The 24,775-nt window shown below is 39.1% G+C and overlaps 2 protein-coding genes and 1 long non-coding RNA gene across 3 annotated transcripts; 2 read left to right on the forward strand and 1 right to left on the reverse strand.

Annotated features, from left to right (window-relative positions):
• Positions 1–2,208: 2,208 nt before the first annotated feature.
• Positions 2,209–3,274, reverse strand: LOC135073636 (uncharacterized). The gene is made up of 2 exons (XR_010257669.1): positions 2,707–3,274; positions 2,209–2,425 (listed from the first exon to the last, which is right to left on the reverse strand). It is a non-coding gene; the product is annotated as an uncharacterized LOC135073636 (long non-coding RNA).
• Positions 3,275–3,843: 569 nt separating this feature from the next.
• LOC135073324 (adenylate cyclase type 9) lies at positions 3,844–15,558 on the forward strand. Its single transcript, XM_063967458.1, has 8 exons — positions 3,844–4,137; positions 4,538–4,889; positions 4,981–5,987; positions 6,373–6,627; positions 6,713–7,075; positions 8,360–8,751; positions 9,655–9,858; positions 13,272–15,558. The coding sequence occupies exons 2-8, from the start codon at positions 4,603–4,605 to the stop codon at positions 15,081–15,083; spliced, it is 4,320 nt and encodes a 1,439-aa protein (XP_063823528.1). The 5' UTR covers positions 3,844–4,137; positions 4,538–4,602; the 3' UTR covers positions 15,084–15,558.
• A 2,015-nt stretch (positions 15,559–17,573) lies between these two features.
• LOC135073499 (uncharacterized) lies at positions 17,574–18,368 on the forward strand. Its single transcript, XM_063967683.1, has one exon. The coding sequence runs from the start codon at positions 17,574–17,576 to the stop codon at positions 18,366–18,368; it is 795 nt and encodes a 264-aa protein (XP_063823753.1).
• Positions 18,369–24,775: the final 6,407 nt, after the last annotated feature.

Consider the following 24,775-nt stretch of genomic DNA (forward strand, 5'->3'; position numbering starts at 1 on the left):
TTCTGCGATACGATTGGTCAAAATAGCTGAAGTCAACTGTTAAAAATTACCGTAATCGCGGCTCTGAGCCCCGATTACGGTAATTTATAACGTTTCCAAATCAGACGCGCTTTGGTCGGCGTAGTGATTAAAACAGCGTACGTCAGTTGTTTTGACCAATCGTATCGCAGAATCGATGAAGCGCGTCTGGATCGGAGACGTTAAAAATTACCGTAATCGGGGCTCTGGAATGAAAAACGGAGCGCAACTGGTGAAGGAAGAAGCGCCAATGTATTGGAGACGTTTAAAATTAGCGCAATCGGGGCACAGTCCCCCTAGACAAGTTGCACCTACCTTTATCCAAACCAAAGTTTATGCTTCACAACCACAAGTTGCAAAATGTGACAGTTTTTATGTCAAAGGGTGGTCGAAAAGCTTTTTTTTTGTATACTATTACGTGCTCTGCCCCCCTAGACAAACTTTTTGATCGAATCGAAAATCGAATCCGTCAAAACTCCATACAAAAAAGGGGCTTTTCGACCACTTTTCGACTGGTTTGCGATTATAATTTGCACTTTGTCTAGACCCACTGTGGTATGGAGTTACAACGGATATCCTTGGTCTGAGCAACGGATTCGATTTCCGATTGGTGCCACATCTCTAGACCCAAAGTGGTAACAACCATGAAGCTACAGATAAAAATGGAGGCCAGACTCCCAATACCTACTTGAAGCACAAACTAAGTATCAGTATCTCGCTCTCTGTGGGCAGACTTGCTCTTTCTAAATAAACAAAAAATATAAAATTGCTCAAATTCAATGAAACCAATGTAAAATCTTTATTTCTTGACATAGGTATCATTAAAAATGATAAGTGTAGTTACTGGTAAAACGTTTTAGGAAGAAATTACTGTAAAAAATGTGAAAAATGTTTACAATGATCCAATGTCGGAAATCACGAAATAAACACTTACGCGTGGAATCTTATGTCACTTCCAGCAGGGCTAAGATGCGCGCCGTGATAAACTGCTATCGCGGCGTCATATCGATTTTGACGTCACTATATCGTTTTATCTACCGGCGCTAACATGGCACCCCGAAAATTATCATGTCATCTGTCAAAATGTGATAGTGATAGATTTGTTTTTTTTTTTTGTGATAAACCTGGCAAGCCCTAACATGAAGCGCTAACTATATCATATTTTGACATCACGATAGGATAGGATGTGGTGTTTTTATCGTCCTCGATCCTTGCCCACGATAGCAAGACGATAGGAGATTAACTTTTTTGCAAGCTACTTTAACTCTATTTATTTATCATTTACAATGGTAAATGACATTTTACGATTAATAAGAGGCTAGAAAAATTCAAAGAAAGGAATCGAGCACCTTTGTGATACTTTTACTTCTAGGTGGAGATTGAGTTTTAGTTCAAGAGTTTATCAGAAGCAGCATTTTGTAATTATTGCAATGGATGTGAGGCGAATCTTGCGACAGTTTATAATCATTAACTGCAAAATCTAAGTGCTCCCACAGTCCCACCCACATTTAATTATTACATTACCTACCTTGTAAAATAACCATTACTTACTTACCTACTTAGGTAGGCAGTCAACAACAGTAGGTACATCAGACAAATATTAAGTTGCAAATGACGTGAGATACCCCATAGTGTTTAGCTTGATTTAAGTAGGCCTACTATCATCTGTACATAATCTTGTAAAAAATATTGAAAATGGGGCGGAATGTGGTGACCGAGCTTCTTATGTTTACATTATTTTCAAACAGTGGCAAGGTCATTGTCAGAAATTAGCATTGGGTGCGATAGGTAATCAATAAAAAATTGCTATAATAACAATGAGAATAAATGAATTTTACTAATTTTATAACTTGACGGTCATACCATACATACATTCCACATTACTATAAATCTAATTCCTCCGTTTGGACTTTTTTAAGGGCTTTAATGTGACAGGATGATAATCTTGTACAATTTATTCCATTATAATAAATTCATTCATCATCATCTCAGCCATGTCCTATGTCGGTCCACTGCTGTAATGCTTTCCATGTTGCCCGATGGGGCAGCAAGGTTCTGGAGTGGAGGCCGGGTACTGGAATACGCAGCGTGGGACATCCACCCACAAGGTGGACCGACAACATCACACAGGTCGCTACCAACCAGGCAATAAATTCATTATTGCAGTGTAATTTCAAAATAATTCAACCATTATTTACAAAATCTTTATTTGGAAAACTTTTGTTTTACAATAGCTATTGATAATTTCAAACACTAACAGAATTCCATGAATTGGTTAGCCTAGCCAGTATCCTTGAAGTTTTTTGCTGATTGTTATTGTGAATTTTCATGACAGTGAGCGAGACTTGCTTATGTCTGCTTTAGAATGAAATAATCACTCATAATCCCACACTTCTTCATCCACTGTCTGAAAAAAGAAAGAATATTATTTAAACACAATTATTACAATTACATAAACAGTTCATAAATACAAACATTTACTTAATCCTATTTGTATTTTAAGTTTACATACAAAATGTTGATCATCAATATTATTACACAGTGAAAGAACTATGTGAAATAAATATAGGAAAGAAGGTGAAAGCTTATTTGTAGGAATAAAGATATTTTTCCTTTTATCAGGTGCTATTACTTATGAAAATCAAGATGTGCGGAGTATAGCTAATATTTTAGACTTTAGGTACTTACTTTGCTACTTATGAGTGTAACTTTATTTCTCAAATCTCAATAAACTTTCTGACTGCTTCATGTACCTACGTTGAATTTACTGTAAACCTCGCATTATGGGATAGGTAGTGGAGTTCGGTTATTCTGTTAATTTTGAAGACTTCATTCTTTAATACTATCGGTATGATTAGGAATTCTTCATTGTTTTTCTTTAACTTGGTTATCTCTTCGTTTGATATTTTCCGTACTTTAGAAATATTAAAAATAAGACTGGAAATATAAAAATACAATTTTAAAAACAGAAACAAATACAATCAAGCAGTCATGTAATGTCAACAAAATTGACATAACTTTTTTTTAATGACGTTCTCACTGCTTTAAGATATGTTTTTCAGCCGAATTAATAGCAGAAATGAACGAGATTGAACGAATGAGCTAAAATATTTCAAGGTTGGCCAACATTATAACGCAAATTTTTCTTAATATGGCAACAATTGGGTTATCACGCGATAGCGGTCGATAGACTTTTCTATCGATGGTCCCATGTTAGGGAAAATGATAAAATTATCTACGTGATCGAAAATTGTCTTATCATATCATATCATTGTCGATGCGCGCATCTTAGGCCTACAGGACAGCACGTACTACCGCAACCACGCACTACAAAATTTTGCACCAATTCTTGTGATAAAACAATGATTATTTCCTGTAAACAATCTCAAACGAAATTAACTGCTTAATAAACAAAATAGTAAACAACCGCCATGATGGGCCGGATTGGGCCGATGTTGCCACATGGTACCGATTACCCAGGAATTGGGATTGTAATTCCCTGATTCGCCAACACATTAAGCCTAAATGGCCGACAATTTTGTGATTTTTTATTTAACTAGGTAATCTTAGTTTCAAATATTAATTATTTATTTGTTTAACTTCTGATTTGGTTAGTGTATTGGCTATTTCGAAGAATTTACAAGGAGATTTAAATCAGAAGATAGCAATACTACAGTTCACACTAAAAAGAGAGGTAGGGCCGCAGAGAGCGAGATAGATATAAGTAGGTATTTGACTCAAGTTTTGTTCCAAACTCTGCCCTCCATTTTTATCTGTAGCTTCATGGTAACAACTCACTCATTCTCGTAATTTCATTCGCTCGTGACTCACTCACTCACTCACTCCCTTGTTTGACAGACGTCTGTCTGACTGTCGTCTGTCAGTCAGTCATTTCCAAGAAGATAGAAAAAAATGTATAAAAAATCGTAGTCCACAGCAGTATGGTTGAAATAATCAATCTAATTTTATTTCTATCAAGAAATGTAGTTTAAAACTGTATTCTGGAAGCGAAAAATTAACGAAATGAACGAATAAAATATAGTGTACAATGTGTATCTAGTGTGTGATCAATGTTATCTTTGAAGCCCAGAAATTTTTAGTGTGAAAATATTATTGCTGGTGAGTACTTAATTTACTATCAAATAGATTTAAATCTTTTCAACTATTTACCATTTTAGATAAGGTATTTATTGTTAGTTTTCATTAACTTTTGCGATATTATTTATGTGTTATTTTGATTATGAATTAGACAATACATAATTTATTTTGCTTCTAGAGTCTGCATTTTGGTTAATAGCTGATTTGAAATTTTCATTAAATCTTATTCCTCTTGTTTTCACTTACATGGTTAGTTATTCACTTTTGTGAATTTCAGCAATCGAATTCCTTCTTTTAGACTTATACCTTGGTCACACAGTTCAGATTGGGTTCACAGATTGGGTTTTACTCATTTATCATGATTTGATTGCATAAATAACACGTAAAATGTTGATAAATTTATGTTCTGTCTTATCAACAGACTTAATATGGTCAGCAACATATTCTCTTAAAAATGGCTAGTAAAATAGAGCACATGAGCTAACAATGAGTGCTCCAAGTGGGTGTGTTAGCTGCAATGATGGCTCTCAACAGTTCGACATTAAACATGACGCTGACTGCTCTGAAGGGGAGGATGCCCAAATCCGACTGGCGCCCCATGTGCAGGCATATTTGGCCCACAACAATCCCACCACAAATTGTTGCGGACTGGCCATCCCCATTGCTTTTGAAAGAGCTGCAGCTGGTACTTGGTGGAACCCCAGATTTGATTCCGAAATACTTGAAGGCCAATACCGAAGCAGTTCCTTTAAGCAGATACGGTTAAGATTCAGGTAAAACTTATAAATGAGATGCATTTCCTGCATGTTAAATTTTCCTTTGAGTATTTTGAGTATATTTGATGTTTTTATTTTTTCTTTTCAGATTTGCACTTTTATACATTTTGATATTTTCTATATCCTGGTTTGTCTACTTTGTGGGCCTTGGCTTGAATGGTGTGACAGTAAAATGGCCATTCCTTTGTTCTATGTTTGGTGGGGTACTCTTAATTACGTCTGTTATGCTGTTTGTCACATTTACAAATATTTATAAGATTTACACATTTAAGCTGTCCCTAGTCATGGCACTTGCTCTGTGTTCGCTGAGTCTCTCCCTTGTGACACTGACCACCCAGGTAGAATCAGCATCGTCCCATGCTGCAGACATAAGCCAGTCAGGTCACTTTACCATGTGTATTGAGATCTTATTGATTATATACACTTTAACTCCACTACCATTGTATGCTTGTGTTATCATTGGACTTGTATATTCCATTGTATTTGAAATTTTGAATATTGTATTGCACTTAACAGAACAGCAATGGCTAGGTCCTGGAATGTTTGTGAGGGTCCTACTTCAATTTTGTGCCCACATAATAGGTGTACATATTTACTTAATGACGTTTGTAAGAATGCGTGGGACATTTATGAAAGTTGGCCAAAGCTTGCTTGTGAGGAGACAACTTGAAATGGAAAAACAGTTAAAAGAGAAAATGATTCACTCTGTGATGCCTCCTAAACTGGCCAGCTGGTTAATGGAAGAGCAAGTGTTAGAATCTGAACCAAATCTCAAGCCTCATGATCCACTTAACCCAAGAGTCTCAAATCCAGGGGCTTCAGACATAAAATCACTATTCAGACCATTTAATATGAGCTGTATGGACAATGTTAGTATTCTATTTGCTGATATTGTTGGATTCACTAGGATGTCCAGTAATAAAGGTGCTGATGAGTTAGTTAATATATTAAATGATTTGTTTGAAAAATTTGATGAATTATGCCAAATTCATGGATGTGAAAAGATATCTACATTAGGAGACTGTTATTACTGTGTGTCTGGTTGCCCAGAACCAAGACCAGACCATGCAACATGCTGTGTAGAAATGGGATTAGGTAAGTTCAATCATTTTTATATCTGGTACTAAACTGTCATAGCAAAGCCAATGATTCATTACACACTGGTCTATGAGTAATGAATATGAATTAAACAAATGAGAGCAAGTGATATTATCACATCTAAACTTAGAGTCCATTTAAATGGCGGATAGAAGCACAACCTCTGTAATTATTTTAATAATTAATCCCTGTAGGAGACAAACAGGTGGTAGAGAACGGAAAATATCGCCCTTTTCTTTAGTAATCCTTTAATTATAGAGCTTGTAACAAATCAATAATGAATAAGTTTTACCAACATTTTTAAAAAAGGGTATTTCTTGCGCTATAGGAATGTAAAATGGCGTATAAAGAATAAAAGTAACTATTTTATTTTATATTTAAGGTATGATAGATGCAATTCAAGAATTTGATAGAGAAAGAGGTGAGGGCATCAACATGAGGGTGGGTGTGCACACTGGGACTGTCCTGTGCGGAATCGTGGGCACACGAAGGTTCAAGTTTGATGTATGGAGCAACGATGTCACATTCGCCAATAAGATGGAGTCCACTGGAAAGCCAGGCCGTGTCCATATCTCCGAAGAGACCAGCAAGTTTCTCGGGGGCTCCTACGTTTTAGAAGAAGGAGAGGAAGTGTTTGGTAAGTTATTTATAATATTCGATTTGCCTGTAATTTGTTTCTCAATCTGTTGTGTTTGTAGCTCAATAAACTCTTGTATGTTTAGGTCACAAAACCTACTTCATTGAAGGCCGTCAGCTGTATTCCCCGTACGACAACGATCAGTGTCATACTCCCGCAAATCCTGTGAATTTACGCCTTATCATATCTCCTGCTGTGTCCCCTCAATCCGCTCTCTCATTTACCCACTCCCCGCCTCCCGTCTCTTCGAGAGACAATGACACGAATGACAAGCACAGTCCAGGGGTACATGATGTCAACAACTTCTTATCACCGAACCCATTCAATTTTCGTACTAAAGCTAGTTCACTGCCAAGCATATTAGATTCAGATGTCGAGTTAGACGAGAAAAGGGATAAGGGTTTCCCAGAAAGAAACGAGAATTCATCAAAAAGTCCAACATCTGTAGGTAAGTGTATTTGTTATGTACATCAACCGCGCATCAAGCTATTACACTGTGGTATTATTACGTAGTTAAAATAGGGGGTGGTATTATAAGCCTAGGAGCAGATCACCGATTTTTAGTTGGCCGATAGTTGGGTCGGGCTGTTAATCAGTATGGAGATGTATGAAAGTGCGCACATTACACCGATTTGCTATCGGCCGATTCTTCATACAAATTAAAATCGGGCCCAACTATCGGCCAACTAAAAGTCGGTGGTCTGCGCCTAGGCTAACAAATTCAAATTCAAATTTTTTATTGCACGAATGTAGAGTCTGATATGTCGTAGAATGTAAAGTGATTTTCGAGGTAAAGCTGCTCTTGATATACCTTGACACGAAACAGAAAATAGAGAAAGATTGATAGAATGATTCACTGCAACACAGACGAGATTATCTGCGGACTGCAATAACTCATCTTGCTCATGTGTTAGAAGATTTGTGTGTTGATGTAAACTCTGTATCTGTTTCGTTTGTTTACTTAACCATGCTGATATAATAACGAATTGAACTGTGGAAAAGTCATAATTATTATCAGTGCGGTACATGGCACAAGTAAGATAAGATTATAATATGACTCTCATTGCTTGAAGGTGATGTCGTCTGTCACGGAGCTTAACACAAGTTCTAAACTGTGACAGATACGAGTATACTTAAATTGATAATGATACTTTAGTTACGCGCAGTTTATCAGTTTCGTAAATAATTTTCTATATTCGGGCTACCTAAAACATTATTATTTGTTGAAGATTTAAATATGTAAATGCGCAACTCTTTTTCTTATTGAAACTACTGATTACACACGGCTTGATCAAATTTCATCGATCAGCAATTCAGATATGTAGGATTTCGATTAGTTGTCGAAACTAGATACTTAAGTACCGATAATTTTAATGTTTTGTAAGAACCTACGTATATTTTGTATTATTGTAAACTTTTTCAATACCTACATATTAGCATCATACCATCGCGTAGATGTTTAAATAAAAATCAACTGTGTACATAATCATACACTGACGTTAACTTTAACAACTTATTATTACAATAATCCCACATCAAGTGATAATTTGCTAAATAGTATGTAAAACATCCCAAACGTGTGGTGTAGTTTACAAAATAAACACGCTTTTCTCGTCATCATGAAACTATTAATACGCCTGTATAGGATGTGGTTACTTGCAGTTTACAATGTCGAGATTATCTTAGCACACTCGCTATTCTCGCTAACAATAATCTTCTAAACATTTTTCAGGAAGCTACGGAAAGTATACTAATAAGTTAAAAAATTGGAAAGTGCCCAGATTTTTGAGAAAACATTCCGACACTCCTTTACACGAGATGAAAAAACAGGAGTATAGCGATAAGACGATACACTTTTTGGAGCAGGGCGACGGGACCGGCGTTCAGTCTAGCAACGGGTATCAACAAGTGCCTATAGTAATAGAATCTCAAGACAATAAAAATGCTAGGCCTATACAGAGTCATAGTAAGCTGCATATACCGCAGATCCATGACATGGGATCTTTCGAGAGGGAGGTCATAGACATTCGGTCGTATCTGAGTCAGTCCAGGAGTAATATGTCGCCGTTTGCCAGGAGTAGCAGCTACAGATCCCAGTACGGGAGACCACACAACCATATTGAGGTGAATATCAGTAGTTAATTAAGTTTTTTATCTGTTTTACTTCAGTTAGTAACAATAATAATATACAGATGCGGACGGAAGATAGGCACTCGTGTTTATCGCCTCTTGGATCGTGTAAACACAATGACATATTTACTTAAGCCAAAAGATGAAGTAAAGATACGAGAGAATTTGTGGCGAACCTTGAATTAACAGTCATTATTTATTGATTATCATGACGGGCTGAAGCCGTTAAATTTTGTCATAAATATTTGGTTTTCTGGCAAATTGAGTGATATCATGTAAGAGCAGATTTCATAACATTTCATCAGCCAGTAGTTTGCTTGAGTTTCGATTCTTTGGTTGCATGTAATGAAAGTAATCAGGCGTTCATCAATGTTGCCGAGATCATAAAATTATCTCGATAAATATTCAGCGACTAGCCGGCGCCGTCTATATCTGTAGACGTGCTGTTTTCATTTTATAACGTTAAAAAACGTGTTGTTTATTACTGCTCTATGACTGCTTTTCACACGATTTAAATACAAAGATCATTCATGACTTAACTTGTATGTGGCACGTTACAGCTATATTGGATAGCATTCATAAAAATACATAAGTACTCGTTTGTACGAATACGTGCATATGCTTACATAAATCTACATTGAGGTTCTAACGCGTTTATTCATAACTCGCAGTTTGCTTCTAATATTTCTTAATGTTGCATCGATTAAATTAGAATAGCTAGGTAGCAGTGATAATAATCTATAATATTATTAAATCTTTTAACAATAAAACATACTAGTCATCGGCAAAACTTCTATTTCCCCCTTGTCAATAATTCACAATACCCCAAGGTTCACGAGTTTATAGACTTCACTTTGTATTTGGGGGTTATTTAAAAAAAAAAAATTAAATCTGTAGGTGCCCGTGTGCCGCGCTCGAAGTTCGACAATAACAACGCAAGGGGAGCTCACGCGGCCCAAAGATCGGAAGCTCAACCTTCCCTTACCGGCGCCTCTGCCTGTCAGGCCGCAGGACGATGCCGTGAGCCTCTGCCCTTCAGTCAACAGCCGCAAAGACTCCGGCATCAGAAGCACCAGTCGGAGGTCTAGCATACAGCAGCAGGTAATTTTGAAATACATTTCCATTTCTTCTTTCTAATGCCCCAGTAAATAATCACAGGGGTCCAAGCGTCTCTTTTGCTCTTGCCAGTGATGTATCAAGTATAGATATTGATGTTTACGTCATCTTGTGGAGTACAATCATCTTCATCTTGCATCTTTTAAGTGCAAGAGCTGTAGCTCCCGAAACGTATTTTGAGAATGAACTCGCCATTTATACAGGGTGTCCCGTAATGTAACGTCAAGCCGGAACTGGGTGTTGCGGCAAGTTATGCTGGTTATCAGAAAAATATAAAAAAAAATCTATGTGGCATTTTGTCGAAATAATAGGCATTTAAAAAAAATCAAAAAATTCTACTCCCGGTGACGGTCTTTTTACTCGTGTTGCCACAAATCTTCACTTTTTCCAAATTTTTTTTTTGTTATGTAACCCTGAATAATGCTTCTCTAAATTGTTATCAAAATTACAAAACCAGCTGCTCCAACTTGGATGAAAAAAATACATTATTCCCAAAAAAAATATCAAAATAAAAATTTTGCCTAGTTTAAACTGCCTGTACTGAAAAAAAATGGTACAACGCGAGTGTGGCAAGTGACGTCATAATTTGGCGCATTTAGTAAGGATTCCAAAATGGTATAACACTTTGTAAAATCTTGCTGTAATTGTCGACAATTTTTGTTTATTGGAAATAATCCCGTTTTTAACTTTATCTACCTTGGTTAAAAATATTATTCTAATGTGCCCAAAATTCAAGTTTCTGGCTTAAGTGAGGTGGAAAAGCCATTTTAAAAGGTATGAGCGGGACGGAGAGGGCCATCTTACCAAGCAGGGATGTTATGGATATCCGTAACCGTAACTATAGGATATCTGAAATAAAAAAATATCCATAACCGTAACCGAAACTGATTCAAAAGTTACGGATAGTTTCGGATAAAGGCGGAGTCTAAGGGTACAATTCCAAACTGCAAAACTCTATGAAATCGGCAGTATACACGCCGCAGCTGCAATGCCGCGCTGCCGATTTCATAGTTTTGCAGTTTGCGGTCTGCGGCCCGTCTTGGAATTGTACCTTAAATCTTAATATTTGTTACCAACTTGTCTGGCATTCGCTGGCACCATCTAATATGCCAGCCTGTTTTACCTTTATCATACATAGGTGTCGTCTTAGTTGGTACATAAAGTAGCTATGTGGGTCACGCTCACGCAGCATCTTGCTATTTGTATTATACCTACATTTTTGAATTATTCTAATAATTCCGTAACCGAAATTATCCGAAACTTTCAGATAATCTGAAATGATTTCATATCCGTGACCGTAACCGAAACCGGTATAATATTATTCTAATATCCGTAACCGTATCCATAACCGAAACTTCATATCCTTATTATCCCTGTTACCAAGTAGGTACAAGTGCAGGCAGAGCAGGTAGTAAAGGCGCGCGCGCACGGGTGACTTTTGTCACAGTATGTCAACTACTAATTTCTGTCATGGTGACAAAAGTTTCTGTGACTGACTGTACGGTAGTCAGTCACAGAAACTTGAGTTTTGGGCACATTAGAATAATAATTTTTAACCAAGGTAGATAAAGTTAAAAACAGGACTATTTCCAAAAAACCAAAAATTGTCGACAATTACAGCAAAAATTTACCAAGTGTTATACCATTTTGGAATCCTTACTAAATGCGCCAAATTATGACGTCACTTGCCACACTCGCGTAGTACAATTTTTTTTCATTACAGTCAGTTTAAACTAGGCAAAATTTTTATTTTGAAAATTTTTTTGGGAATAATGTATTTTTTTCATCCAAGCTGGAGCAGCTGGTTTTGTAATTTTGATAACAATTTAAAGAAGCATTATTCAGGGTTACATAACAAAAAAAAAATTTGGAAAAAGTGAAGATTTGTGGCAACACGAGTAAAAGGACCGTCACCTGGAGTAGAATTTTTAGATTTTTTTTAAATGCCTATTATTTTGAAAATATGCCACATAGATTTTTTTTTATATTTTTCTGATAACCAGCACAACTTGCCTCAACACCCAGTTCCGGCTTGACGTTACATTACGGGACACCCTGTATTTCATTCTGTGAGCAATATTACTATCATGGTTCGATACAGAATATAATAAAAAAAAGCATTAACTTGAACTTATATTCTATTTACTATCTATTTAGAACCATTAAATTGTTGCTTTCTGTGACTGTATCTATCGTATTATTTTATGGTAGAAAAATATCTTCTTCTCAATCGTTACACTCATGACAGGATGTCGTCAGGAGTAGGTATGGATTGTTGTAGGCGGATGTTAAAAATATAGGCTAATGTAATCACATTAATTTGGATTACTACAAAATAGCGCATTGAAAATAGTCCTACTGTGCTCAATGCGTCTGCACGTGCTACTCAGTCAATCGAGCGCAACATTGCATTGCAGCTTTTATTTCGTGGGAAATAAGGGCGATTTCAAGGTCAACATTTTACGTTTGATTCGTTGATGTGTACATAACACAAACAACAGCCCAGACAGATTTTATCTTTATGCATGACTATTTAAAAGCGACTCGAGTTTCGAGTTCTTATACATATCCTACATGTATATTGTATACAACTATACAAGTAAGTCCATTCATTTCAAACGTGAGGCAGCATAACAGTAATAAAAACTGCATAAACTTTTTACACGTAATTTATTTAAAAAGAACTTGCCAACAGATTCAATGTAAACAAACAATAAAATCGTCAAGGCCGATGTAATAGTTTCGAAGGCATGTGAATATGTAGTGACATAATCTACAGTATAATTTATATGAAGTCAATTGAGCATAAAAAGGTCAAAGTTTGTAGTCAACAATACAGAATGCAACAGTTAATGGTTCTTTCATTGCATATAGTTTATAAGCACGGACCGTTTCTGGTATTGTAACTATGTTTTGTTTCCGCGCGTTTTGTGATTATCACTGGAATAGTTAATAGTTCTGGTATTCCTCAAACATATTGAGAACTTGTAAATATACATAAGTGGTATTTCAATTTGTGACTTTCTGGCGTTTTTGATCGGGACGTTCTACAGTAGTCACAGTTTGACGCGTTGTTCTTAACGTTAAGTTAACGCTGATGTAAACATCAACATTACCGAACCAAAGATCTCTTGAAAAACTATATTTACGTTAAATAATGAGTAAGGCGGTTATCACACTGCGCCGCGCGTGATTTCATATAAAAAAACTCGCGCGCAGACGCGTTGTCAGTGTGTTGTGCCGCGCGTGTTTTCTATACAAACTGAGGTAGGTACTTGCATACAATGATTAAATCTGTCGTCCCGCGCTCCGCGGCGGAGCGCGGCGCAGTGTGATAACTGCCTAATGATAACGTGCTAATAAATAGGATATTAAATAGAATTATTGTGGTTCCCCAGATATTCGCGTTGAATCACGCAGCGCTAGCCACGTCCCAGGCGGACATGATGCAGCACCGCGTGTCGGGCTACTACACCTCCAGCCAGTCGTCGCTCAATGAGCCCTCCCGCGCGCGCCTGCCCGGCCCCCTCAACGACCAGCAAGTGCAGTCCCTCCAGAAACTACGCAAGCAATCCGACCTCCAACTCATCCGCTGCGTCCAGGACAATGCCAGGTCAGGAGTCAACTATTTTGTCCAAAGACCTCTCAACAGATTCACCCTCTCCTTCAAATCCGACGAAATGGAAAAACACTACAGGGACAGAGCCCACAGGAGCGATGACACCGAGGACTTCCCCCCCACGCTCACCACGTCTCGCTTCAACACCGCTCTAGACATACTTGTATCCATGATCATATTCTTAGCTGTGACCATTTCAGTATTCGTATTGTACGGGGAGTGGCGATTCTCCGCGGGGTGGTTCGCCCTGTTAGCTTTAATTGAAATCACAGCTATCTCCCTCTGTATCTACAGACATTACCTAAAGTGGAAGACGAAAAACGAACCTCACATTACAGACACGATCAGGAAGTCTGTTAAAATATTTAGGCAGCTGTCCAATTGGTATCCGTGGCATCTATCTGGCAGTCTATTGATAAGTTTACCTATTTTAGCCGTCCTTATAAACTTCTCATGTAATCATACGACGTTAGTAATTTTGAAAGGAGAGCAGTCGTTCTACGTTTACCTGCTGTGCCTGAGCATAGTGCACTTCTGCAACTTCACCCAGATGTGTTGGCTTGTGAAAAATACTCTAGTTACGATTTATGCTGGTTTGTTTCTATTCCTCGCCGTGCTCGGCTGTCCCGACTCTAATACTCAAATTGTAGGTGATATTATAAATCCAAAGTTGGCGAATTTCTCTTCTTTTGTAAATAATATAACGAATGATTCCTCCGAAGATTGGTTTCAAGGTAACAGCAGTGTGGATCGTGTGAGCTACGGACAGCATGAACTGCATTTAACAGAACTTTATTTAGATGTAGCTTTGTTGTTAATGCTGGTCTGGTTCTTGAACAGGGAATTTGAAATTAGTTATCGTTTAAGCTTTTACAGTAATGTCGTCGCGAATCGTGACAAACAGAGAGTGCAAAACATGAGGAATCAGGCGGATTGGTTGCTGCATAACATTATACCGCGACATGTGGCAGATCAACTCAAAAACACTGCTAAATATTCCGAGAATCATAAGGACGCCGGTATAATATTTGCCAGTATAGTGAATTTTAATGAAATGTACGATGAGTCTTATTTGAAGGGTAAGGAGTACTTGAGAGTACTCAACGAACTGATAGCGGACTTCGACGAGTTGTTAGAAAGGCCGGAGTTTCAACATGTAGAGAAAATTAAAACAATAGGCAGCACGTTTATGGCAGCTAGCGGGCTCAACCCCGATCTGAGGCAAGTCTCGGACGACCAGCACGATCATTTGTACCAGTTGATGGAGTTCGCTTTAGAAATGCAGAAGGTGGTTGATAATTTCAATCAAGATTTGTTGGAATTCGATTTCATACTCAGGATCGGTTTTAATTTTGGCGACGTGACGGCGGGTGTGATAGGGACTACCAAGTTGTACTACGATATCTGGGGCGACGCGGTGAACATAGCGTCTAGGATGGACTCTACGGGCGTGGTCAAACGCATCCAAGTCGGCGAGTCGTGTATCCCTGTCTTGTCCAATAGGTACGAATTCGAGCAACGAGGCAGCGTCTATGTCAAAGGCAAAGACGACATGAACGTTTACCTGGTAGTCGGCAAGAAGGAAACATAGATAGTAAAATCGCTCGTATGAAACATAGAATCTGTGATTTATATTTTATATATTGTATTGATAAATGTAAAGAACCCTATTTATTGTGTGCAGTGCATTATTGTAGAAGTAAAAGCTTGAAGAAATACTCTGTGTTGTAAGGCTCATAATGTATATTATTAATTTATTTTTATTCTAGCAAGGTAAGAATAGAAAGTATACATGTAATTATTGAAAAGTTCGGTAGTAATATTATTAGAAGAAAGTGCTAAATCTCCTTGCCTATTTGATAACGTTAAACCTGTGACCAGTGCTCTAGTCTCAATTGAAATTTATGACGTGGTGGTCTAGTTTTTCTGTAAATTAACATTTTGAATATAATGAAGCTTTCCATGTCTCAAATGGTAAATGTTATAAGTCATGAGAAGGCAGTGTTCACAAAAATATTTTATTATTATTGTGCAAAGATTAGACCACCTCAGTGATTTGTATACAGGGTGTCCCGTAATGTAACGTCAAGCCGGAACTGGGTTTTGAGGCAAGTTATGCTGGTTATCAGAAAAATATAAAAAAAAATCTATATGGCATTTTGTCAAAATAATAGGCATTTAAAAAAAAACGAAAAATTCTACTCCCGGTGACGGTCTTTTTACTCGTGTTGCCCACAAATCTTCACTTTTTCCAAATTTTTTTTTTGTTATGTAACCCTGAATAATGCTTCTCTAAATTGTTATCAAAATTACAATACCAGCTGCTCCAGCTTGGATGAAAAAAATACATTATTCCCAAAAAAATTTTCAAAATAAAAATTTTGCCTAGTTTAAACTGACTGTACTGAAAAAAAATTGTACTACGCGAGTGTGGCAAGTGACGTCATAATTTGGCGCATTTAGTAAGGATTCCAAAATGGTATAACACTTGGTAAATTCTTGCTGTAATTGTCGACAATTTTTGGTTTTTTGGAAATAATCCCGTTTTTAACTTTATCTACCTTGGTTAAAAATTATTATTCTAATGTGCCCAAAATTCAAGTTTCTGGCTTAAATGAGGTGGAGAAGCCATTTTAAAAGGTATGAGCGGGACGGAGAGGGCCATCTTACCAAGCAGGGATGTTATGGATATCCGTAACCGTAATCGAAACTATCGGATATCCGAAATAAAAAAAATATCCATAACCGTAACCGAAACTGATTCAAAAGTTACGGATAGTTTCGGATAAAGGCGGAGTCTAAGGGTACAATTATTCCAAACTGCAAAACTCTATGAAATCTGCAGTATACACGCCGCAGCTGCAATGCCGCGCTGCTGATTTCATAGAGTTTTGCAGTTTGCGGTCTGCGGCCCGTCTTGGAATTGTACCTTAAATCTTAACATTTGTTACCAACTTGTCTGGCATTCCCAGGCACCATCTAATATGCCAGCCTGTTTTACCTTTATCATACATAGGTGTCGTCTTAGTTGGTACATAAAGTAGCTATGTGGGTCACGCAGCATCTTGCTATTTGAATTATACCTACATTTTTAAAATTCTAATAATTCCGTAACCGAAATTATCCGAAACTTTCGGATAATCTGAAATGATTTCATATCCGTGACCGTTACCAAAACCGGTATAATATTATTCTAATATCCGTAACCGTATCCATAACCGAAACTTCATATCCTTATTATCCCTGTTACCAAGTACAAGTGCAGGCAGAACAGGTAGTAACGGCGCGCACACACGGGAGACTTTTGTCACAGTATGTCAACTACTAATTACCGTCATGGTGACAAAAGTTTCTGTGACTGACTGTACGGTAGTCAGTCACAGAAACTTGAATTTTGGGCACATTAGAATAATAATTTTTAACCAAGGTAGATAAAGTTAAAAACGGGATTGTGGCGGCCATCCGCCACATTCCTAACTTGGACCACCGCCTTAGATTTCGGAGCGGTCCGCTTCCGCCTATGAGATTGGGCCAACCCCGACTTGACGGAACGTGAACGAATCGTTGGCGCATGCGTGCTGCGGCCGTCACAATACACCTGCGTCACTCGCACACCCGTGAAGACGTATGCTGCCGTCTCGCTTCAACGCCGGTCACCGTTCTCCGATCACTCATCGCCGTTGAAGAGATTTGAAATATGTCGTCGTGACACTTCTTCCGCGATCGCTTTGCTCTTAAGATTTAAATAATTTTATTGCTATAATTGTATCCTAATCAATCCCTTGCTATTCCTGTTGTTAAATATAATTTCCAATCCGCTAATAATATTCTTCCTTTCACCGTGTTCTTCCTACCTTTATTTCCTGACTCGAACTGCCTAACAATAATCTTAACGATTAAGAATCGGAATAGGATTCCGAGTAAAACATATGGTGGGTTGTTGGCAAATAACCCCCATATCTGGTGGCCCCGACGACGAAAAAGGAGAATTTCCGAAGCAGTCGAAGTTTGGAAAAATTCTACAAAAGGATAAGGCCGCGGTGTGGTCATAAGCGGTGAGCGATTTTTCGAATTTGTAACAATGGGCAATGAAGAAATTTTAAAAGTCAGCGTAAGAGTCCCGCACTTCTGGCCTGAGGAGCCTGCGTTGTGGTTTGCCCAGGTTGAATCACAGTTTGTCCTATCGGGTATAACTAAGGACGAGACCAAGTTCTACTATTTGGTCGCGCAGTTAGACCACCAATATGCCATCGAGGTGAAGGACATCATCACCAGCCCACCTCTAGCGGACAAGTACGAAAAGCTGAAGTCCGAACTAATTAAACGACTGTCAGCTTCTCAGGAAAAACGGATTAAGCAGCTTCTGATGCACGAAGAGCTGGGCGATCGGAAGCCGTCTCAGTTCCTGCGTCACCTGTCGGGTTTGGCTGGTCCCTCGGTGTCTTCTGACTTCCTGCTTACTCTGTGGTCCAGCAGGCTGCCGCAGAACATCCAGACGGTCATCGCCTCTCAAATGGACCTCGATAAGGACAAACTCGGCGAGTTGGCTGATAAAGTTTATGAGATCGCACCGTCAACTCCGCAAGTCGCCAGCACTTCCTCTGCCGCAGTTCCCTACAGTGACATGCAACACCAGATCGCAGAGTTGACCAAGCAAGTGGCTATGCTGACTAGCAGGCTTGAGGATTCAAAGAACCGATCACGTGCGAGATCTCAAAATAACCACTACAATCGCTCACGCAGCCGCTCCAGACCAAGACAACCACCGCCTGACCTTCCACACTGCTTCTACCACTACACCTACGGTGCGAAGGCGAAGAAGTGTAAGCAGCCTTGCAGCTTCCCCTCGGAAAACTTCAAGGGCGGTCGGAAGTAGCGGCCCACGACTGCCCCTCTGCAACAGGCCGTCTTTTCGTTACGGATCGCACATCGAAAATGCAGTTCCTCGTAGACACTGGCTCAGACCTGTGTGTTTTCCCGCGATCTGCTATCAAGACGCCCTGTACTAAGACCAAGATATGATCTCGTCGCAGCGAACAACTCTGTCATTCACACTTATGGACCTGCACTGTTACACCTGAACTTGGGACTCAGGCGAGATTTTACTTGGAACTTCATCATAGCAGACGTTTCGAAGCCAATCATCGGTGTGGACTTCCTGAGCCACTACAATTTGCTTGTGGACTGCAGAAACCAACGTTTGGTTGATGGAATCACGACCCTGTCCGTAGCAGCTGTTACTTCTGGAACTTCAGACGACATCGCTTCTGTCAAAGCCGTCATTGGTGAGACCGAGTTTCACGCACTTCTGCGTGAGTTCCCAGAAATTACCAGACCAGCAGGCGTTCGTTCTCCACCCAAGCACAACACACTGCACCACACTAATGTGACTCTAAAGTCAGCCCTGGTCCACCGGTATCTTGCAAGCCTCGACGTCTTGATCCAGTTCGCTTCCAAGCAGCGAAGAAGGAGTTTGAGGACATGCTTGCGTGTGGTACGGCTCGGCGTTCAGAGAGTCCATGGTCTTCTGCTCTGCACATGGTGAGGAAGAAGGACGATGGATGGAGACCATGCGGCGACTACCGTGCGCTTAATGCCAGGACTATTCCAGATCGGTATCCCATCCGTCACATACATGACTTCTCCTACCAGCTCTCAGGATGTACCATCTTCTCCACCATCGATCTGGTGAAGGCATACAACCAGATTCCGGTAAATCCAGCTGATATCCCCAAGACTGCCATCACCACGCCGTTTGGTCTGTATGAATTCCCATACATGACGTTTGGGTTAAGGAACGCTGCGCAGACCTTTCAGCGGTTCGTCGATGAAGTTCTTCTGGGTCTTGACTTCTGTTTCGGGTATCTCGATGATATCCTGGTGTTCTCCAGCAGCCCAAAAGTCCACCTGGATCACCTGCGTCAGCTGTTTGAACGTCTGAAAGAGTACGGGTTACTAGTAAACACTTCGAAGTGCAATCTTGGCCAGTCAGAGATTACGTTCCTCGGGTATCAAGTCTCTGCAGCTGGAACTAAGCCTCTGGGGACTAAAGTAGAAGCCATACAGAACTTCACTCCACCGAAGACCGTCAAGGAGCTTCAGCGTTTCCTCGGTATGCTCAACTTCTACCGACGCTTCATACCGAATGCCGCTAAGATCCAAGCACCGCTCACCAGTATTCTTGCTGGCCCTCGGATCAAAGGTTCACAGCCTATTACTTTGACGCCGGAAATGCTGAAGTCGTTTGAAGACTGTAAGACTTCTCTGTCGCAAGCCACACAACTGATTCATCCAGACCCTTCTGCTGAACTTGCCATAGTCACGGACGCTTCTGACGTAGCTATCGGAGCCGTGCTACAGCAACTCAAGGATCGAGTCTGGCAACCCTTGGCTTTCTTCTCTCACAAACTGAGTGCCTCCCAGAAGAAGTACAGCCCGTATGATCGAGAGTTACTTGCAGTATACGAAGCCATCAAGTACTTTAGGCATATGGTTGAAGCCAGAACCTTCACTGTGTTTACGGATCACAAGCCACTCACATTCGCATTCTCGCTTAACAGAGACAAGTGTTCGCCTAGACAATTCAGATACCTTGACTTCATCTCACAGTTCACCACCGACATAAGGTTCATTCCTGGGCGCGACAACGTCGTCGCCGACGCCTTATCACGGATCGAAGAAGTAGCTTGCGCCGTGGACTACGAGTCTCTTGCACGTTCTCAGGAGAGTGATCCAGAGCTGCAAGAGCTTCTCAAGCATGGAACAGCCTTGAGACTGCAAAGAGTTGCCACTGAGGCGAGCAACACGCCTGTCTACTGCGACACGTCTCTGCCATCTCTTCGTCCGTACATTACGCCCGAGTTCCGCAAGCAAGTCTTTGATGTGCTACACGACTTACACCACCCAGGAAGATCAGCTACTGTGCGACTGGTGACACAAAGATTTGTTTGGCCAGGGATTCGCAGGGACTGTAGAGAGTGGTCTAGGCAATGCCTAAAATGCCAGAAAAGCAAAGTCTCCCGGCACACTACCTCTCCTCTATCCTCTTTTCTTCCACCTTCCTCGAGGTTCTCTCATATTCACCTCGACATCGTAGGGCCATTACCATTGTCATGTGATTACAGGTACCTCCTCACTGTCATAGACAGGTTTACTCGGTGGCCTGAAGCGTATCCGCTGAAGGACATCACCGCGGAGACCTGTGCTGCTGCCCTCGTGTCTGGCTGGATTGCCAGATTCGGTTGTCCTGAACGGGTAACCACAGACCGTGGTCGCCAATTTGAGAGCCACCTGTTCCAGGCTCTCACTTCTTTGGTTGGTGCGCGCCATCTCCGCACCACAGCTTACCACCCAGCAGCCAACGGTATCGTCGAGCGACTCCAACGCCAGCTCAAGGCAGCGATCATGTGCCACGCTCCAGCTTCACAGTGGACTGAAGCACTGCCACTGGTTCTTCTGGGCATGCGCAGTGCCTGGAAGGAAGACCTCCAGTCTTCTCCTGCCGAACTGGTGTACGGCGAAGCACTTCGCCTACCTGGTCAGTTCCTGTGCCCCAAGGACGACTACCTCACAGCTGACGTCACCCAGTACGCGACTCGTCTTCGCGCGTGCATGGCGAAGCTTGCTCCTCGTCCTACCACCTGGCACTCCACTTCGGCCTTCTACGTTCCGCGCGATCTTCACACCTCTTCCCACGTCTTCGTTCGCCAAGATCGCGTGAGAGGCGCCCTGGAGCCGCCATACGCTGGCCCCTACAAGGTTCTCAGCCGACAACCTAAATACTTCACCTTGGACGTCAACGCCAAGAATGTCAATGTCTCCATTGACCGGCTCAAGGCAGCGTATGAGTCCAAAGTAGTTCAGAGGACGGCTCAACCAGCCGAAGAAGACGTCATGCGGACTTCCAGTGGTCGAAGAGTCCGGCTGCCCGATTTTTATCGACCGTAGTCACGGTCTGCGGAGGGGAGTACTGTGGCGGCCATCCGCCACATTCCTAACTTGGACCACCGCCTTAGATTTCGGAGCGATCCGCTTCCGCCTATGAGATTGGGCCAACCCCGACTTGACGGAACGTGAACGAATCGTTGGCGCATGCGTGCTGCGGCCGTCACAATACACCTGCGTCACTCGCACACCCGTGAAGACGTATGCTGCCGTCTCGCTTCAACGCCGGTCACCGTTCTCCGATCACTCATCGCCGTTGAAGAGATTTGAAATATGTCGTCGTGACACTTCTTCCGCGATCGCTTTGCTCTTAAGATTTAAATAATTTTATTGCTATAATTGTATCCTAATCAATCCCTTGCTATTCCTGTTGTTAAATATAATTTCCAATCCGCTAATAATATTCTTCCTTTCACCGTGTTCTTCCTACCTTTATTTCCTGACTCGAACTGCCTAACAATAATCTTAACGATTAAGAATCGGAATAGGATTCCGAGTAAAATATATGGTGGGTTGTTGGCAAATAACCCCCATAGGATCATTTCCAAAAAACCAAAAATTGTCGACAATTACAGCAAGAATTTACCAAGTGTTATACCATTTTGGAATCCTTACTAAATGCGCCAAATTATGACGTCACATGCCACACTTGCGTAGTACATTTTTTTTTCAGTACAGTCAGTTTAAACTAGGCAAAATTTTTATTTTGAAAATATTTTTGGGAATAATGTATTTTTTTTATCCAAGCTGGAGCAGCTGGTTTTATAATTTTGATAACAATTTAGAGAGGCATTATTCAGGGTTACATAACAAAAAAAAAAATTTGGAAAAAGTGAAGATTTGTGGCAACACGAGTAAAAAGACCGTCACCTGGAGTAGAAATTTTTGATTTTTTTTAAATGCCCATTATATTGAAAATATGCCACATAGATTTTTTTTTATATTTTTCTGATAACCAGCATAACTTGCCTCAACACCCAGTTCCGGCTTGACGTTGCATTACGGGACACCCTGTATATTCGAATATACACTTTTCTGTAATGTTATTCATAAAAGATATATTTTGTATATAAAAATTAATATTGACCCATTTGGGAATAGCAAATTATATCAGGTTATAAGTACATAATTATGATATAAGTACATATTTATTTATACATACAATTGAATATGCATAAACGAATACATTGGTACTAAAATTTTGTAGTTGGTAGATTTGGACTAACAACCATACTGTACGTAATAATGTGTAAGGTATTGATAGTTGTTTGAAATTTGTACCCAATAGTTATTCGTAGTCGATGTGTGAGTAATATTTTATTCTTTGACCCGTTTTGTTACTTTTCTTAGTGTTGTCGCGTCCTTCGATTTTAGTTTAAAATAAAATAAATACATGCACAAATATACTGCTTGCATAAAATATATTGTTGAAAGAGCACAATTTCATTGTAATCTATGTATTTTTGACCATTGATCTTTTAGCTAGATTTATGTCTATAGAATATTGTTATAAAAAGCATAGTAGAGCCAGTCAGCATTTGTAAATGAAGTTATTATCAGTAAACATTGGTTGGAACTCATTAACTAAACATGACTCAATGCTTTTTATAATATCTTATTCCATTAAAAGATTCTTCTTATAATATAAATCTAGTTTTTATGACAAGGTAATTGTGTTAATTGCATAGATTAAATAGTGCTGCAGCCAAGGCAAACATTGTTAGAATTTGCTACGCATTTAATTCCTATTGTGTATTCTAAATAACCAACTAGTTAGATTGTCCAAGTTACTAAATCTAAAAGATTTGTACCTAAAGTAAATTAGAATGCATTATTCTCTGACATGAACGGTGATCTTCAAACTTATGACGAAAGCCTTATACATTCCACTTGTATTTAAACTATTGCCTTCAAAATGTCTATTTTATAATCTAGATGAAATTTTTAAATTGGCATTTTCTTAAATAGATAATGGACTATTTACAGAATATTGGACCAAATCAGGTGTAATATTATAAGCTCTCTTATAGTTAATTATGTATTCCGATTTTTTATCCCTTTTTGAATAAATTGTGATATCCTACTTATATTAATTATATCTATGTGTAAATATAATTTGTCTCAATCGATCTGGTGTAATGGAAACATTTAGGAGGGCCGTTTAAAAGTTAGAAATGTTAAGGTTATATTCACGTTGCTACTTGCTGGACAAACTTGGTTGTAGCAATGTGAACATAAAGTTACTCTTTTTACAACAGGGAACAGAAAATGGTTTCAATTGTGATTAGTGTTTTTTGGAATACAAGAATTATACGAACGTATACTATTACGTATTATACAGGGTGTTATGTAAATGGGTATATGAGCCGACACTAGCCCATGTTAACATGGTCATATAAATGATATAGTGAAGTCAGAAAATTGATATCTTCATTTTAATTATTTTAATTTTCATATAATTCGGATTTTATAAAAAATATTTTGTATGAAAATTAAAAAAAATAAAATGATGATATCAAATTTCTGACTTCACCATACCATTTATATGACCATGTTAACATGGGCTAGTGTCGGCTCATATACCCATTTACCAAACACCCTGTATAATACGTTATTATTATATAACGTAAGTTACTATACTGATGTAATTTTGAGTCCTTTAAGCCAGCTTGTTTGAAACAAATTATGTTATGTAAAATGTATACCTTTATTTATTTGAATTTTAAAAATTTGAACTCTTATTTTATCATGAATTAAGCATTGCGTATATTTTATAGTCAAGTTGTTATAATTTCTGATAGGTATGTTAATAATGTTACTTTTGTAACCCCTATTATTATTTTTTCTGTTTGTGTGTACGAGTTATGGACAGTTTTATTTATTGAAATGTATATAGTTGTACGTGGTTTTGATGTTAATTTATGTTGTACGTAATTTAAATCAAAACGAAGATATTGTAATAAATCGAAAATGGGAAATATTATATTTATTATTTATTCTCAGCGAAATATTGAGAGACCTATTAATTAAATGTACGAATATTTATATAGTATTTTGAAATCGTAGTGTGCTTGAAAGTGACTGCTATTTGTACCTATGTATTAGTTTAAAATTGAATGATTACTGTTTGAGGCTAGAGGCCTTTTGAAATCAGTGCCATGCAAGACTTAGCCTACCATTCCTATTTACTGATACACGTACCAATATTCTTATCTAAAATGCGCAAAAACCTTTTGTACTTGTAAATATTTTATGTGAAAGCTTTTGAATATTGAGAATGCCGTTTTGTTGCATTCCTAAAAACAAATGACTAAAGAATCTTACGCGAAAGGTCTAATT

Source organism: Ostrinia nubilalis, chromosome 7, assembly GCF_963855985.1.
Source record: "Ostrinia nubilalis chromosome 7, ilOstNubi1.1, whole genome shotgun sequence".
Classification (NCBI taxonomy): domain Eukaryota; kingdom Metazoa; phylum Arthropoda; class Insecta; order Lepidoptera; family Crambidae; genus Ostrinia; species Ostrinia nubilalis.